Raw genomic sequence first — 18156 nt, 5'->3', positions numbered from 1 at the left:
GTTGCAGGTCACTGGCCCACAACTGCCAACCTCATCAGTAAAATTGATGACCTTTTGAAAATCCCACTTGAAAGATCTTGTCTCAATTTTTATATGGAATCTTGCACCTAAAAGTACATGTGATAGTTAAAAAAAATTAAGGAAATGAACAATCCAATTACTATCATGAATGCATGAGTAGATCTGGAATTTAACTGTTCTTAGATCTCAAGTAGGGAAGGGCCCACGAGGCTCCAGTCATCTGGTATGGATAATAACTGAATGTCACCAAGTTGAAAGGACATCACCATATCGAAACCCACAGGTGCATGTCCCTTGTCGTGAAGCCAAAGCTGGGTGTGTTCTCATGAGTTCGTTGGGTGGGTGAAATGGGTTTTCTCAGGTTATCCACAAAAACAATAGGGAACCTTAGAGCCAAATGGCACAAACCAAACTAATCCTTGTGCATTAAATGGAGGGCCCTATAGAATAGCTAACTTGCCTCTTTTGGAAGCTTAAGGAAAGTTACCACAGTCCATTTACTGTATATGAAAGATTTACTTCTCTTAATCATTCTTCAGGACAAGAGGCAATCATTACGTTATCTTTTCCATCCAAGCTTTCGATTGTTTTGAACAGTAGACGCATAAATCAAATCCTACATTCATTGCTCATCATACAACCCTCTCATGAAAATGACCCAATGATTGTTTACATACCAAAGGTAATTTTGCTCATTCTGTATTGAATGAGCTCCATCCAAGTCAAAGCAAATATGAGTTTCACTTCTCTTGATTTATGAACATTTGTTTTCCTCCCAACAAGACTCATTTAAAAGGCCGCCACCAATCTTCATTTTAATTTATTGGCATTTATAAAGCAAGCCAAGTCATCTTCTTTGGAGATCGATCATGAAGTTGTACTCTTAGTTTTTTCAACATACCATTCACAAGAAAAGGAAGTGCAATTAGAAAGAGTAATGACAGCCAACAGTTCATGAACAAGCTGAAAACCCAGAAAAGGTTTTCCAAACAAAAAAACAAAAAGAATGAAACGGTTGGTAAGGTTAAAACTGCACCTTCGTGCACAGCTCTCCAAAGAAAAAGACAGGTCAAAACCTCCTTTTACTTTTGCCGAGAACCCTCACGCCCTGCGTTACCCACATGGCCTTCTTACTGTTCACATACGTCCTCACCCACCCGTGTCTCTCTCCTTAACCTCTGTTGATAGTTAGTATACGAATTGAAGGCCACCACCAAACTCTCTCTCTCTCTCTCTCTCTATATATATATATATATATATATATATATAATCATGGCCCCTTGATCATCCAATTTAACTGAAGATTATGGTTGCAAAATGTATCAACTCAATTTAACCTCACCAATACATTCAACGGAAGTACATTTTATAGTCGTTATTGTTAAGTTGTGGCTCGAACAAAAGTTCGTATGAGCTCCAGTGCTACATATGAAGACTCTTTCTTAATATGGCCTTTTGATTACTCATGGGTTTAAAAAAAAATTATATTGAAAATTTCTTAGCATTAAAAAAAGACAAAAAGGTTAAAAAGAGATTCTCTTTTAAAAATGTGTAAGCATTAAATGAAGAGAAAGGTCGAGATGAGATTGTTAGAAAGATAGTAAGATTCTCTTGAGTTTGAGAGAGAGAGCTTTCTTGAATCTTGGTATTGAGAGAGGTGGGTTTGAGAAAGACTGGGTCTCTTGGATATAAATCCAATACGACTACGGGAATGACGAATTGGTAGTTGGATAATATGAATTGGTATAGCTTCAGATGATTGAAGACGATCAAAGTGAAGTATAGCTGGTGCAATGTTGTTAGTATCGGCACTGAATCGTTTGGTAAATGATTCATCTGTATCAGCTGATACGGTACTCAAATGAATCGTTCTGTATGGGCCAAAAAATAACAACAAAACATTACATGTCAATCAGAACGTGAAACCATTAAAATAATATAAAATATAAAAAAGTAATTTTTAGTATTCTTTATTAAAAAATAGCCGATCAAGGGTGAACTCTAAACCTACTCAGCCAAGCTCAAGATGACTTATTAAAAGAAAATTTGTATTGTCTCAAAGCTAGAAACAATAGGATCTGAACTGTAAATCTATTGCTTGCATAGAATGCTCCCACTTGCCGTCTTGGTCCTGTTGTACATAAGAGAGATGAAATTCTGACAACAATGCCACAATGCAATTCAACCTCAAGCAACAAGCTTTACAAAGAGACTTGAGTGAGTTCATGCGCATGCAAAGCAATACTGGATAAGGCAATTAAGTGGTGTTTGAAACAGTGTCATAACATAAATTCATAACTAACACATTTATGATCATTAATCTTGCATCTACATAGCACGAAGAATCTCTCTCTCTCTCTCTCTCTTATATATCAGGAGATTGTCATTTGTCAAGTTTGCAGGTTTTTCATTTCAAAATTTAACAGTTTACAATATAGACTAAAAGTTTATAGTTCAAAAAAATTAAAGTTTATGTCAACACAACTTCCATGCATGATTTTGGCACTAGATAGAGTCTGTTGTACAATTTACAAAATAAATTGGTGAACGTTTATCATCTAACTTTAAACTATATACAAACTTTTGACTGCTGAAACAACTACCAGCTCTTTTAAATGGTGAAAAAGATATCCAGACACGTATGCATAAATACGCTAAAAAACAGGGTTTGCATCGGACAAAACACACGGTTGAACGACAAAATCACTTTCTAAAGAGTTGTTCGATGACACGTTTTGAAACGGGAAAATGGTAAGAAAAAGTGGCAATTTTTCTAATTGTTTCAAACAATTTTAAAAACTGAAAAGAGAATTTTTCTATTTTACCATGATTTTGACAGAAAATTTTTCTCCAACTCAAGAAATTTTCCTATAAAAAAATTAGTTTTGAAAGCAGTCATCACCCTAATCAAAACCTTCCAACAATTTTCAAAACCCGGTTTTTCTAATGTCACACAAACGAGAAAAATTTCATAAAATTTTTTTTTCCTGAAACAAGAGAAAATTTTCATAAAAAAAAAAGTTTCCTTGAAATTAGAATTTGCAAAATTTCTTTTCTTATGATATTTTTTCCTTCTTCCCAGCGAAGCTCGGGGGATAACCATCCAAAAGACACCTAAAAATGAAACAAAAATGTAAAAATAGCAACGTGAAAATGGCAATAATACATAATAAACTGAAAAGACAATACAAGCAGAGTAAAGCTCTGGCAGAATGCTAAAAGATTGGCAATCAGTAAATCCGATTATGAAAGATGCTAAAAGTTAAAACGACATAAAACAATAACATTTTCTATACAAAATTGGGGCGGTTTTCACTTTTCACCATCGTCATCCACCAGACATTCCCATCATCATCACCACCACCACCACCACCAAGTTCACGTCCTTATACACTTCCATTTTTCCACAGTAAAACAGTAAAAAGTAAAAATAAAACATACAAGCCGCAGAGATTGTGAGAATTGAGATGGAAATGGCCCACCAACAGAATGAAATCCAAAGAGAGCCCAAAGAATTCCAGCGAGCCGAGTAAAAAAAGAAATATGGAGAGAGAGAGAAAGAGCATCAGTAGAGTGGCGATCTCTGAGGGACGCCCTTCCTGCGATTATTCATCATGGAGGCGACCATCTCCGTCGCGGGGGAGCACGTCCGGAAGGTCCGTGAGACGGAGACGCTGCTCCGCTTCCTGCTCACGAGCTCCGGCTCCGAGGAGGCGAAGGCCGGAGGCATCTGGAAGGAGACCGGCGTGTCGAGGACAGAGTCCGGCATCATCTGGCCGTCTTCGAGGTCGTCTCCTTCCCCTCTGAACCCTTCCTGCAAGGAGAGGTAGTTGCAATCGTAGAGATACTTCGCCAAGGACCCCTCACTCCTCAATAGATGGTGCACCTAATTTCCCCCCCAAAAAAAAACGAGACACCCACGAACCAAAATCGACGAATTAGTCGATTTAAGGACTCCCCACAATTCAAAATCGACTAATTAACAAATAGAATTTTATGAAAAAGTTAGAAAAGAGATACCTTGCATGCTAGAGAGCAGAACAGGAATGGCTCTTGGAGGCTCCGATCGCACGTACTACAGATGTTGCCGGAGCCCCTGAACGGTCGAGTTTGAGGCCGCTGAGTCAAGAACACCACCTTGGCGCTATTGGTGGTATAAGCCTAAACAATCGACGAAATTTTGGAAAATGTAGTTAAGAGAGAAAATTTTCGGTGGAAAGGAACAGAAAAAATACAACCAATTAGACAGAATTTACATCACAAGAAACGTTACTTTCAAACAAAGTAATGGTTTTCGCAAGGAGCCAACCTGAACATAAGCGCAGTCTATGAGCTTATCCAGGTCGTCTACTCGAATAACGTCGTGATAAACGTATCTCCGAACCTATTGAAGGAAAAAAAAAGTTGTCAAATAAAATAATCAGAATTTAACTAAAATTTTCCACAAAAAGACAGAGCGGTAGTTGAATAGATTCAGAAAATAGAAAGGAGAGGGAAAAAAAAACCTGGAGGAGGCGATGACATCGATGAAGAGAGAGGCAATGAGGGCAAATGCTGGTGCAGCAATCCAAGCAGAAGATGTTCTTCTCGTTCTTCTTAGCGGCCTCGTGAAGAGGGCAAGAGATGAAGAATTTCTCAGAGAGGAGAGTGTCCAACCACAGAGGATTGGAAGATGAATTCCCGGAAGCATAGCTCACCTGCTAAAATAAACGCAAAAAGATCGAGTCACAAATCAAAATCCCCATGATTCCTTCAAGGTTTTCCTCTTTCCTTTTCTCTTTAGAAGAAAACAAAACCCACCATTGTCTTCTTTGGGGAATCAGAGTGCAGGAGTATAAGAAATTCTCATGAATTCCATTCTTATTGATACGAGCCTAAAACTGTAGTAAAACTGGGATGGTCTCCAGTGGGGAACCAATGAAAAAGAAATAGAAAGAATAAGGAGAAAGCAAAGTGTCTGGTGCAACAAAAAGGAAATTGTTGGTGTTGAAGTTCTCTGTCTCTGTTTGCTTCTCTAAAAAGAGAAGGGAGTAAAGAGAAAGGGGAGGAAGCTTTGTCTGAAAGGAGAGGCGGGATTGTGCTAGTGCTTGCGATTGGGGATAACAGATGTTGGATTAAAAGTCTTCGCATTCATTTAAGAAGAGAGGACTCTTTTTCTTTTACGTTTTTTTCTCTCTCTAAAACCCTAAACCCAAACCAGTAACCACATGGATCCCATCCCAGAGGGTGGCACTCTCTCTGCTACATGACAAAACAAAACCCACACACGATGACGCCTCACCCTCTCAAATCTCTGACTTACCATAATTACCAAATAGCCCTCAATTTTTTTTTTAATGGAGAAAAACTTCAGTAATAAATATAAGAAGTGCCACTGCTTTCTAATTCTAAGCCAAGATTTTATATATAAGGGAAAGAATTTACCTATATGATTAGTTATCATAACTTTAAGTTTAAGACATGAGAATGAGATCATGATTGTATGAGAAAGGTTCGCACCTAGATTGGGAATTTCATCCCAACTTGGTCATACGGGGGATGATGTGGCTTGTGAAAATACCATGGTTGTCGTTCTCACGTTAAAGATGGATGTTGTAAAAATTCGGAATAATTAGGGTTAATTTTGGAAATTTTGACAAGATCCAACCGGAAAGAACTGAACGTAGGACAAAATCTGCGGAAGAATTTATGAAAAGGCGTTTTGCATTCTCCACGAAAAATAAATTCGGGTGGAGTTGAGTTAAAGCCAACTTCTTCAGGAGCATCGTGTTCGTAATACCGAAGATGGACGGTCGAGATCCGAGCGTCGGGTTGCCATCAGAAGGCGGAAAAACTACGTTCTCGGGGTCACTTCGGTCATTTCCAAAGGTCAAAGGTCATTGTCATTCACTTATTTTGGATTTTGAAGGGTTTTGAATCTTTCGATAAATTTCCAGCTTTGACATTCTCTTTCTCGTTTTTCCCTCTTTTTTTTTTTATCAAATTTTGTAACGGATAGAGGTGGCAGTGAACGGGAGCCAAACGGGCCCGCCTCGTCCAGTTTGAACCCGGAATGGAAGACATGAAATGGGGATGGAGGCTAGTTGCGGAAATGAAGGCGGGGATAGACTTAAGTTTTCCCCGCCCCGCCCCGCCCCGCCCCGCCCCGCCCCGCCCCGCCCTGTCCCCAATCCTTCTAACGGATCAGGATATACAATGGATTAGCTCACTCTCTCTTAGAAGTGAGGCCATTTTGGGAATGTCAGATACCACTTTTCTAGAATTATTGATATAGATCTAAGTTTTCTTACAAATGGTCAAGTAAGGGCGTTGAGTGAACCTCCCACTCACACATACCTTTTAAAAAGTAAATAAGTCAAAAATAGACCGTTCAGATGTATTTACCATTGCTTATTTACTTAGAAACAAGTTATTTTTAAATTAATTCCATATAAAAAGTAAATATTTTATTATTAAATTTTAATATAATATCAACCATTTATTTTTGTACCTTTTAAAATACACATCTGAGCATAAAAAAAAACTTATTCAAATACATGTTCTTTAATAAGCAACGATAAACACATCTAAATGTACAAGTCAAGCCAAAAAATACTTAAAAGTAAAAAATTTAGAGGATCCTAACGTGACCTTACAAAAGAATGGAAACCACAATCCCCGTTCTCAAATAGAAGGGTACATTTGATAATTTTTAATATTTAACTTTATGTTAAAGCAAGTCCTTATTTGACCATTGTCAGCAAAACAATAGGGCTGTATTAAGAATTTCAGAAAAAGTAGTATCCAAAATGGAATTGTAAGTAAATGGTAGAACTGTGCCAGAGAATTTCTCAAAAAAGTGCCGGTTGTGGCTTCGTACAAGGCTCAGAAAAATTGAATGTTTTTTTTGCGGTATTCTGGATCTGGACCTTCTGGCTAGGAAACCCTAAAACCTAACCATGGTTAACGGCCCCTGCCGAGAGAGAAATGGGAAGACAGCTGGGTGAGCTAGAGAGAAGAATCGGAGGGGGGGACCCAATGGTCGCTGCGTATGACCGAATAGAAGTTTGGCTGGGAATCCGCCAATGAGATTCGGCCAAGTAGCGTCCACGGATAGAGCCGTTACTGCTGACCTTTTCCTGTGATCGAAGATAAGCAGCCCAGGGAAACCAGAATGACAAAAATACCCTTCACGACAAAAAAGGCTGTCCGAGGACATACGACAACCGGTTTCCCGCGCTTTTTTTGTTGCCGGGAGGACTCTTTTTACTTATCTGGGAATGCGCGAAAGATCTGGACAGGTGTACGTCGAGGGTGCTACTCCACCTCGTCCTCGTGGGCATAGCAGGCACAACACCTTTCCCCTGTATATCTATCTATTTCTATATATTTAATCACTGGAAGTATGAGAACTAATTTGTGAATTGTAATTTTCATGATTTTTTTTTTCTATTGAATATAATTGTACGGATGTGATTTAGGTGCTTGGTTTCACGAGAACACACTTAACTCATCATATTTTAATGCATAAATGATATTTTTTTAAGGCTTTAAAATCAATGGCTCATATTCTTTATAAATATTCAAGCATTCAAAAATCATATCTGTTTTTACTATCCAATAATTGATTCTTGGCAAATTCATCATGCAATAACATCAGCATGGTTTGATTTGCAAAAAAGTGTTAAAAATGTTCATATTTTAAGTTTTCATATTTTTTATTTTCATATTATTTATATATATATATATAGAGAGAGAGAGAGAGAGAGTGAATTGCACGTGTTGATGGACGATTGGTACGCAAAAAAAATGTATCCTTTACTGGTGCTTTTAGTGCGCCACTAAAAGCCAAGTGTATTTTTTAAAAAGGTTTTTAGTTTCACACTAAAAGTGCCAGTAAAAATCTAAGACCTTTAGCCCAACCTTTATTGACGCTTTTAATGTGCTAGTAAAAGGTTTTTAACCCGACTTTTTTTTTTTTGGGCATTGACTGTTTAGCACGAGCGCCATGAATTGTCTCATGTTTAGCACCAAATGGGTATCACACGAACCCATCATTTCAACCGAGCCTTTTTACTTTTGCTTCTCACTCCCAATCCCCACCACTTAACTGTGGTAATTGTTAGGCAGATCAGGTGATATTTCATATGACCGATTCATCGTCATATTCAATGCCAACCGCACATCTCACAGTTTCCCCAAGTGAGATGTGCGGTCATATTTTGTTCCTTCACTGCAATGAGTTGCATAAACACGAGGCTTTGGCCCTTGATCCGATCTGCCCGAGTTGCTCCAGTAATGGGTTCAAGGACCGAAACAGCCCTCGCCTGGCACACTGAACGCATCAACTTATCAATCTGAAGAAAAGGCTCAGATGGGGGTGCAACTGGATCAGGTATACACTACCGGAACTAAAGAACCAATCAAACCCGACTCTACCAGACCCAAATCATTCTTCATAGACCCAAGAGTGCAAGTCCAGTCTGAATTCCAGCCCAATCCGAGTAGGAATTGAAGCAATAAAGAGGCTCGAATCTGGGTCAAAATAGGCCTGCCCTGACCCACTTTGCTTATTTCACATGAATCTGGGTCCAAACTAGATCTACTAAATTAACCCATTGACACTGGATACACACAAAATGGGCAGCTGTGTAGGTTTTATTAAGTAACATATAAAATCGGTTTATTTGTCTGACCCGGACAAGTAAACAAGGTCTGACCCGGATCCGACCTTGTTTATTTGTCTGATTCCAACCTGGATCCAACTGATTCTATTATAATTGCTTGATGTGATTCTGACATGTTTTATAAAATAGAACTGGGTTTAGTAGACCTGATCCACTTAAACTACTCCCTTGGTCGTGGCATATATGGGCCTACTTGGGCTTGATTGGTATCCACAGTTCCGCACCAATACAGAGACATCCTGAAGCTTCTGCTGAAGCCAAAGTAAAGATACTTGGCAGCTAATTGAGTATATGCTAACCTAATCTTATTGCCAAAAGAGAAAAAGATGGATACTGCCAAATCTACACCTGTCAATAAAATGCGGAAAATATAATAAATGGGGTTTTCGGCTTTTCTGGTGCTTATTTTGTTATTTCGACCCCATTGATGTCTTTGCATGGTTGATTTACCAGGAATTGAAGCCTTGACCAAGTGTTTTTGATGAAAAAAAACTATATTTGAAGCCTCAAAAATTTACAAAGATTATAAAACCGCTGATTTTTTTAACCTTATAAAAAACATTTAAAAAGAAAAAGAAAAAAAGTGCCTAAAAATCCCATTTGACATATTTTATTAAGCATATTTCATTTAGCATGTTTTCCTCACTCTTTGTCCATAACATCTTTCCTTGCTGCTCCATCAGATCTCTATAACTATTTCATCTAGTTTTTAAAACTTTAAAAACAAGAAAATAACAACTTTGATCCACAAAATGTTAACCTGGCACTAATATACCGATAACAGATCGAGTTTGGTTTCAATCATCTCCTATATGTCATCTCCCATCTCCGTAGCACTCTTAAATCTTATTGATGTGTGTTGTTTTGATCAAATCTTACCCCATAGATAGATTCATCATGGCCGTTTTAAAAAGAATCGATCATTATATCTTTTCAACAACCAAAAAAAAAATTAAATCATAAAATTTTGAGTTTTGCTATAGTGATGGATGAGCTTACGAGAACAATTCAAGAAAATGTGCAGTGGTGTATGTTGTTTGCTGATGATATTGTTTTGATTGATGAGTCTAGAGTTGGGGTTAATGCTAAGTTAGAATTATGCAGACAGACATTAAAAGCAAGAGGTTTTAAGTTGAGTAAGAGTAAGACAGAATATATAGAATGCTGGTTTAGTAAGCAACGAAGTAGTGATGGGAGTGTAGTGAAGCTTGGTGAGCAAAAAATATCGGTGGATGATTGTTTCAAATATTTGGGATCTATCATTCAAAAGTATGGAGAAATTGATGGAGATGTAAATCATAGGATAAAGATTGGGTGGATGAAATGAAAAAGTGCAACTGGAGTGTTGTGCGATCGTAGAATGTCATTGCGGTTGAAGGAAAAGTTTTATAGGACGACTATTAGGCCTGCTTTACTATATGGTACGGAATGTTGGGCTGCCAAGAGACATCATATTCAAAAAATGAGTGTAGCTAAGATGCGTATGTTGAGATGGATGTGTGAAAATACAATAAAAGATAAGATTCAGAACAAGGAGATACGTAAGAAGGTAGGCGTTGCACCCATTGAAAATAAGATGAGAGAGAATCATTTACGGTGGTTTGGACATATTCGGCGAAGGCCTAATGATGCTCCAGTTAGAAGGATGGAGAAATGGAAAAATATATTAGTTAAAAGAAGTCGGGGTAGGCCTAGGAAGACATGGATGGAGATGATAGGAAAGGATATGAATGCTTTGAACCTCACCGAGGACATGGCATTGGATAGAAATGATTGGAGGAGAAGGATTCATGTGGAAGACCCAGAATGATTTTCTTTTTTGGTTCATATCGCCGACCCCAATTGTTTTGGGATGAAGGCGTAATTGTTGTTGTTGTTGATAAAATTTTGAGTTTTGTCAACCGTGGAATTTTGAATCACCAAAATATCCTATACACAAGTTGGATTTCGGCAATTCAAATGTTGATCTTTACTAAAATATTAGAATATCATGTAGATCACGTGTGTAGTCGAATTTGATCAAAACAATTTACATCAAAATCCAATGAGAGGGTATGAAGATTGGGGTGACATAGGGGATGAGCAGAGCAGAGCAATCATGCACAACTAAGACCAGATATGGTAAAACTCCTAAAAAAAACTCAGCCAAACATAAAAAAAAAATAGGAAACTGAAAATATGCAAACCCCTAAGAAACCCATCACGCTACATGTTTCATGCCTTGAATGCCACGATCCACACAACCTTATTCTTTTTGTTTTTATTTTTAGGGCCCCTGAACCTACATAACTTATATGAATCCAACCATATATAAATTTTACTTATTCGAAAAATGATCATATGTACGACAAAAATGATATGTTTCCAAAAATGCCTCATAATTTGTCAAATTCAATTAATGGATAATATCACAGGTTTCTAATTTTTTTATTGACGCTTTTACCTCTCGCATGTACAAATTTTTTATTTTAGCACATCGTAATGCTAAAACAATACACTCACATAACTCGTTAACAAAATCACATATGAGGTTGCAGTTTTAAAACAAAAAAAGATTTTAAAATTTTAAATAATTTATGAAACTCATGATGAGTTTCGTGCTATCACCTACGAATCGCCATAAGGGTTGAGTTCTTGTAGAGAGAGGAGGATTGGGGTACCACTCTTTCCCGATACAAATTATACTGCCTCAAAATTTCAACAATTGAAAAACACATGAAAATTTAAAACTTTTGAAATCAACAGTGGAAACTCTTTCAAACTTGGGTTTAAAACCTAAGGCATGTTACATTTCACTCAAAATGATTATATAATGAAATTGAAAGTGGATAACTTTATTTAATTTAAAACAGAGTAATACAGTTTATCCAAATTCAATGCCCGAAAAAAGAAGATTATTAGTTCACTGGCAGTGTCGTAGTATGCTACATCCGCTCTACATTATATTCTTTATCTGTAACAACTTGACACATAAAATGGGCAAGACTTGTGACCGCGTGGTCGGTACATACCAATATAAAGTAACTCATAATATTAAAACATATTCAAATGCCACAGTTCATCCATAAGTAAGTCTAGAGTTATTTTATGGAAATGCAAGACCAAAAACATAGAAAGGAACATACTTAAATATTTCATATTATAAGGACATGTTTTCATCTATAACTATGTGATTCAGAATTCTTTGTTTTGATATTTACTATCCACCCTGGTACGTAGGGGAGCACAATATTACATACAGTCGAAACATCCGATGATATGTTATTCTCAAGTATTTTAACCTGAGTGTTTGACTAAGCAAACCCAACACGAACGACCATTGACTAGAAGAAATCCCCACTAAGGTCAAACGATATGGGATGCATCCTGAATTAGCTGCAGTAGTTGAGGGATCTTTCACCTAGGATATATTCAATAGTTCTGGCCTCCTCAAAAACCTATAAGTGAGTGAAAACCCTGAGAAACCTTTTGTTACCAAACATATATCATCTGCTTTCTCCAGGGTAAAGATTGTTTTGAAATGGGTTTTAAAGTTTATCTTTATTTCAGGAGTTATTATTTCATGGTCCTCTCCTTTAAAGGCCAAACCTAGGTTTAGTAACCTATGTACCCATTTTAGGGTAAAAACTATAGTCCTCTAACCCAATGTAGTGATTACTTTGCCTATAAGGTGAATCCCAACTTTTAGTTGTGTGTAAGCATGTTTCAGTTTTCACTTCGATTTGAGCCAAACACGATACAAATATGTGAACACACTATTGTGCGCTTACTGAGAAAAAAAGGTTTCTCGAACCTTGGACTTTTTTCGGCCACACGTGTTATTTCATATAAAATATTATTTTATGATAAAACAATTTGTAGTCTATAGGGTTTTACAAAACCTTAGCTTTATTATTGAGCTATAACAATTATTGCAAGTTTATATGCATACTTATCATACATAGGCACATTCACATTTTTATGAATGTCTATGTCATTCATGTGACTGTACATCATACATACGCAGATCCACCAATTTCATACATAAAGCATTACATGTGAAAAGAATTACTTTATGCATTGTGGAACACATACGAAATATAAATCACTTGTAAATGAGCACGTAACACATGCTTCAAAAGTGTATATTTCAATATTAAAAGTTACGCGCATTTGGTATAGGTAACTACCTTGGAATGTGTGCAAATACTTGGAGAGAAGCGAAAAATCCCCAAAATATCAAGGAAAATTTTCCTCCAAAAAATATGCAGAGTGATGATGATGACTCAAGTATGAAAAATTTATGATCAATCCAGACTCGCATGAATCGGGTCACTAGTATGGAACCAGATAATTAGGGAGAACCAAGTAATTAGGAAAAACTAACTAAGGCCAAAGGGTAAATCGGGCTACGACCAAGTGAACTAGGATCAAGTGTGTTTGGGCCAAGGAAAGGTGGTAATAATGAGGGGTGGCTAAGGGAGAGAGGAGAGGAGGGAAGAAGAGGGTTGAAATGAGCTTAAGGGGGAGGAGAGACTCAAATGTTTAGCAGAGTGTTAATTGGGGTAACTTGGGGCTTACATTTGGCAAGCTCCATGCAAACCATAGGCTAAAGAGGGAAGGAGGAAGAGTAGGGCAACACCAAGTAACACTTGGAATATTGGCTAAAATTATATGTGATAAACCCATAGACGGGTTTAGGAGGGGTTTCTTGGATTTGGTTTGGATCCTACTTGAATCCAATCCAAGTCCAAAAGATATATATTTGTGCGTGTTTAGTTGAAAATCTACTTTTACTAACTAGATTTTAATCTAGTTAGTAAAACTAAAATATACATGAATTTACAATATCATTTATACCTCTTTACCACAAATAACATTAAAAATTTTGTATATGTCATTTCGATTAACAATTTACCCTTTTGTCATTGAAATTGTCAAGCATGTTCCATACCTGTTTTCACTCTGATTTTGATAAAATGAAGACTGCCTTTCTTGTTTTTTCGATACAGACTCAATCTCAAAAGCCATAAAACATATTTTGAAAACTCTATAGTATTTTATTTAAATATTTATCAAAATTTTTAGATATTACACAAATGAGAAAAAAATAAGGAAAAGCCTAAACACACATTTATATGGGACAAAATTTTGCAACACAGGTGCGATGCAAATAAGAAATTTTGCAATATCAGACTTTCGCAAGAAATTTTTTTTAATACTTTATGCGATACTTTTCCGTAATTTCCCAATTATTGGGCTTTCGCAGATTTTATGACTTTTGCAGGTGATCACTCATAACTCTTCACGAGTTTCACAAATTGTTCAAAATTTTGTATTTTTTTTTTTAAATCGCAACCCCATATGTGATTTTGTTGACGAGTTCTATGGCCGTATTAATTTAGCATCATGACATGTGAAAATAAAAAAATTGCACCTGAAGGGTAAAAGTATCAAGAAAAAAATGATAACCAACAATATTGTCCATTCTGTAGATTTGGTAAATTGCAGGGCATTTTTTAAAATGCCTAATTTTTTTTGTACTATACATTCATTTTCTATTATTTATTTAACTATTGGGCTCCTACCCACCTCTCCTTTGTTCCACCACTGCCAAATACATTTATAGAGTCGGATGTGTGATAAAAAGCATGGCCAAGGGCACTGAATTATGACTAGAGGCTTGGCTCTGTTGTGGCTAGGCCCAAGTCAAAAATCCTAGCCCGCAGGCTGTCCGACCAGTTGCCCATCCCTATTTTAGGGTGCACATGAATGCTCTTATCTCAAACTCATATTTGAAATCTGAGCACTAGAGATTACCATATATCTGGCCAACCCCAGTTATATAGATTAATTTCAATGGAACGGGCTATATCTGACTCAATGTGGGTTCACCTTGAATCTTGGTGTAGGTTCCATGCCAGTCTCAATACACAGATTTGATGTTAATTGGCGACATCCAAATGCACCCATGCATATTGTTAGGGTTCCCAATACGGACCTCGATCAGGGCCTATATAGTATATGGATTTGAGTTTAATAGCATGAGTTCCCGAGAGCTATTGTGACCTACAACTTGAAGGTTCGATCGGTATATGTGGACCTGGATCTAGTTTAGAAGTTTATAAAACACACCCCTGATTCGACACAAAGACCCAAGAACCAATTTAGATCCAACGTTTTAAAATCTAATATGTTTTGATTTTTGAACATTACATGTTCAAAGGAAAGCTTGTGCAATTCAAAGGAAAATATTATGATGACCCACTGCCTCCAGTTTCTTTTTTTTGCCATTAGTTTTAATATGTGGCCACCCAACAAACTCTTGTGCAAGAACGTTTTCTTGACCCAGGTGTAGTTTTTTAAAGAACAGACCTTGAAAGTAGCAATCACTCGACGTTTTTAAAGGGTTTTTCCCCTGTTTATTTTCCATGGTCATTCTTTTTTTTTTTCTTAAAGTCAAGCTGGGGTAAGGCGGACCCCAACAGCCGCCCATGTAGCAGAAGGATTCGATCATGGGCCTTCAGCTTGACACAGGACCCCGCTTACCACATGGGATATACCACACGTTGTTATTCTTGCTTGGTAAGGATGAAAACTAAGATTCGTGATACCCATTATTCACTATGACACTCTTTTGGAAACCTAGATGCTATCAAACTCTGCTGGCACGCGCAGGGATGGCAGTGGGGCGGGGATGGGTCGGGGCGGGAAAAAGTGCATGTCCATCCCCGGACGAGGATGGATTTTAACCTTCGTCCCCACCTCCATCCCCGTTTCATACCCTTCATCCCCGGTCCAAACGGGGCGAGGCGGGGTGGGGCCCCGCTTTCCCCCGGTCCACTGTCATCCCTAGGCACGCGGGTGTGTTAAGAGTTGGGTCATGTAGGTTGGTGAAAAGATCAGGTGCAATATGATTGCACAAATATTTGTGCATTATGCACCTGATAGCCCTCCATCTTAGGGATGGGCCTGTCAGTTGTAGGGCCCAAGGCCTGATGAAGATCAATCCGATTGCTTAATGCACAAAATTTTATGTCATGTAATTGCACAGGATCTCCGGACTCTGTAAGTTGAGTCAGGATCAGGTGTCATTCTGCACCTGGCTGCCCTCCATTTGCTTTTGGGCCCCACAATTGACACACTGTATGGAGGGCAGCCAGAGTGAGACTCTGCACCTGGCTGCCCTCCATCTGCTCTTGGGCCCTACGATGGAGGGCAGCATCTTGTCCCTATCCTAATAAAATATACCACCTGTCCTAAGGTACAATTGTTGCCTTAACATCAACCGACCCCATTTTTAATTGAAGGTAGGCTGGTTTTGGTTTTAGCACCCAATGTAATCAACCAGGGGTGGGAATCAAAGAGTGACAACTATCGGTAACATTTTGAAAGCATAGACCAGCAATACTTCGGTTTGTGTTTCAAACGTTTAGTATATATAGGAAAACTGGTAGCTGCATGCCTATCATTTTTTTGACTTACTGCCAGCCAACGGGCGTTTACAAGTTGCTTTTGTCCATTTTCTAAGAAACGATACTTGTATCATATTTTTTTGTTAAAAAAACATGATTTTATTCTTATTTGTAAATATTTATAAAAAAAAATGTAGACAGTAATATAGGTATTGTTTGCTATCCTCGTGAGTAAGGAAGCCCTAAGTGAAAAATATAATATTTTTCGGCTTTTGTGCATTAAAACTTAGTTTTTCTTATGTATTAGCTTACATTTAGTTAAGTTAGTGGGTTTTCGTTTCTTCCTAAAAGTTTGGTCCAACATCCAAGAGTTTGAGAACTTTACTTGGGTTTATATAGTAGAGAATTGCATTTTTTGGGCATGGTTTATTAGGGGCTTGTCAATAACTTTGAATTTTAGACTTGGGTTTGGATTTAGGTTTTGGTCCGGTCATTCTTGAACTTTGACAACTCTTTTTAGTACTGAGGATGATTTTATCCTCAAGACCAATACCATCTTTATTTAGCTGTTGACCAATCATTTTGCACCTAAATCCAACCATTGATCATTGACTATGTCCCTCTTTTCTTTTTATGGATTTGACCTTCGTAGGGCGGCTAATTCTGATCATCCTTAGACTTAGTCTAAGTCATAACCTCTCATTTACTAGTTGTTTGGCCATTAAGGTTATTCATTACTAGTTGTTGAGCTGGAGGCTATATATACCTTAGTTCTCTCTCATTCTCTTCATGACTCTCTCACTCTCACTCTCCTCAAGTTAAGCTTAAGTTGGATGTATGATCGAAACTTAAGTTGAGTTTAGGACCTACCTAACCTACTCAAGAGACTATTCAAGGTGGTCTATATTAAGTTGTTCAATATTACTTTGTGGAGAGTGTGAATTGACCTTCACGAGTAGGCGAAAGCTTGGTTTTATAAAATGTGCAAGCTTCTTTCAAAGCATACAACTTTCTAGACCATGCCAAATGAAATATTTGAATGTTGGAGATTCTCTATGATTTGGTCCTATTACAGTCTCTTTGCATGAAAAATGATAGTTGTGGCTACTGAATCTATGAGTCAATGGGTGGAAGTCTTTGGAAGGATCACTCAACTAATACGCTCACTTTATGAATAAATATGAATATTCTTGTCCATTTTTTTTGTCCATTAGAGATCACACATTTTTTGTTGTGAGGAGCTTATCATGAATTCTCTAATTTCTGTTGTTTTCATTATTGTTGAATCCACTGCTTCACCGACTAGATCTAGATCATCAAACTAGCCTTGCTACCTTTGCTACTTGTGTTATCGAAGTGAAGAAAAAGAAAAACCCGCAAGAGTATAATGAGGAATTAGGCAAGAAATACATCCTTCTAAATTGAATAGCATGGCATTCTAGGCCTATCAAAACACGCCAATTATTCTTTTATGAAGAACCTAGTATGCAAAGCAACAAGATCAGAGGAGAGAATTTTACCTGTGTGAGTAAAATTGCACAATTACCTATTGCACCAAAGACTCGATTTTAAGTGGGGCAACTATTGCTTTAAAGATAGTGTCTAATAAGTGTCTCCGAGCACACAATCGAGAAACTTTTCCAAACACATCTCACCCTCCTGATGTGATATGCATAAGTTTAGGAGAAAGTGATCCTTTGATCATGATTTTTCCAATGTATATATCAGATTTTACGAGGATTGTAAAATCAACATCGATAACACAAGTATTTTTAAACCATAAAAAAATGTATTTTTATGTTAAAAAAAAACTATGATTTAAGGGTTGTTTTCAACTGTTTTGACAATGCTAAACACATCCATGAAGTCAACCTCTTCCTATGAATTCCAACTAAGAGTTTCCTTACCGAGGTACAATGACAATTTTCAAATGCCATGATGCTATCTTGAACTCTTTTTCTTTTCCTTGGTAAGAAAAGTTGCCACTTTTGCATTTTACTGTGTAGGTATTTCATCTAAAATAATTGGTCTGACGCCCACGGGGTCTGACCATTTTTTCCGAGAAACTCTTCTAA

At 37.4% G+C, this 18156-nt stretch overlaps 1 protein-coding gene across 1 annotated transcript; it reads right to left on the bottom strand.

Moving 5' to 3' along the window:
• Positions 1 to 3586: 3586 nt before the first annotated feature.
• Positions 3587 to 4906, bottom strand: LOC149819405 (protein RGF1 INDUCIBLE TRANSCRIPTION FACTOR 1-like). The gene is made up of 5 exons (XM_089986404.1): positions 4822 to 4906; positions 4527 to 4721; positions 4331 to 4405; positions 4042 to 4182; positions 3587 to 3907 (listed from the first exon to the last, which is right to left on the bottom strand). The coding sequence occupies exons 1-5, from the start codon at positions 4822 to 4824 to the stop codon at positions 3587 to 3589; spliced, it is 735 nt and encodes a 244-aa protein (XP_089842530.1). The 5' UTR covers positions 4825 to 4906.
• Between the last annotated feature and the right edge of the window lie 13250 nt (positions 4907 to 18156).

Source organism: Nuphar pumila, chromosome 13, assembly GCF_984573655.1.
Source record: "Nuphar pumila chromosome 13, dmNupPumi1.hap1.1, whole genome shotgun sequence".
Classification (NCBI taxonomy): domain Eukaryota; kingdom Viridiplantae; phylum Streptophyta; class Magnoliopsida; order Nymphaeales; family Nymphaeaceae; genus Nuphar; species Nuphar pumila.
This window is presented reverse-complemented; position numbering and strand designations above follow the sequence as displayed.

Coding starts and splice junctions, on each gene's coding strand:
- LOC149819405 (XM_089986404.1), bottom strand. Junction 4,406..4,526: donor GATGTCATCGCCTCCTCCAG/GTTTTTTTTTCC, acceptor TTCCTTCAATAG/GTTCGGAGATACGTTTATCA. Junction 4,183..4,330: donor TAGACTGCGCTTATGTTCAG/GTTGGCTCCTTG, acceptor TCGATTGTTTAG/GCTTATACCACCAATAGCGC.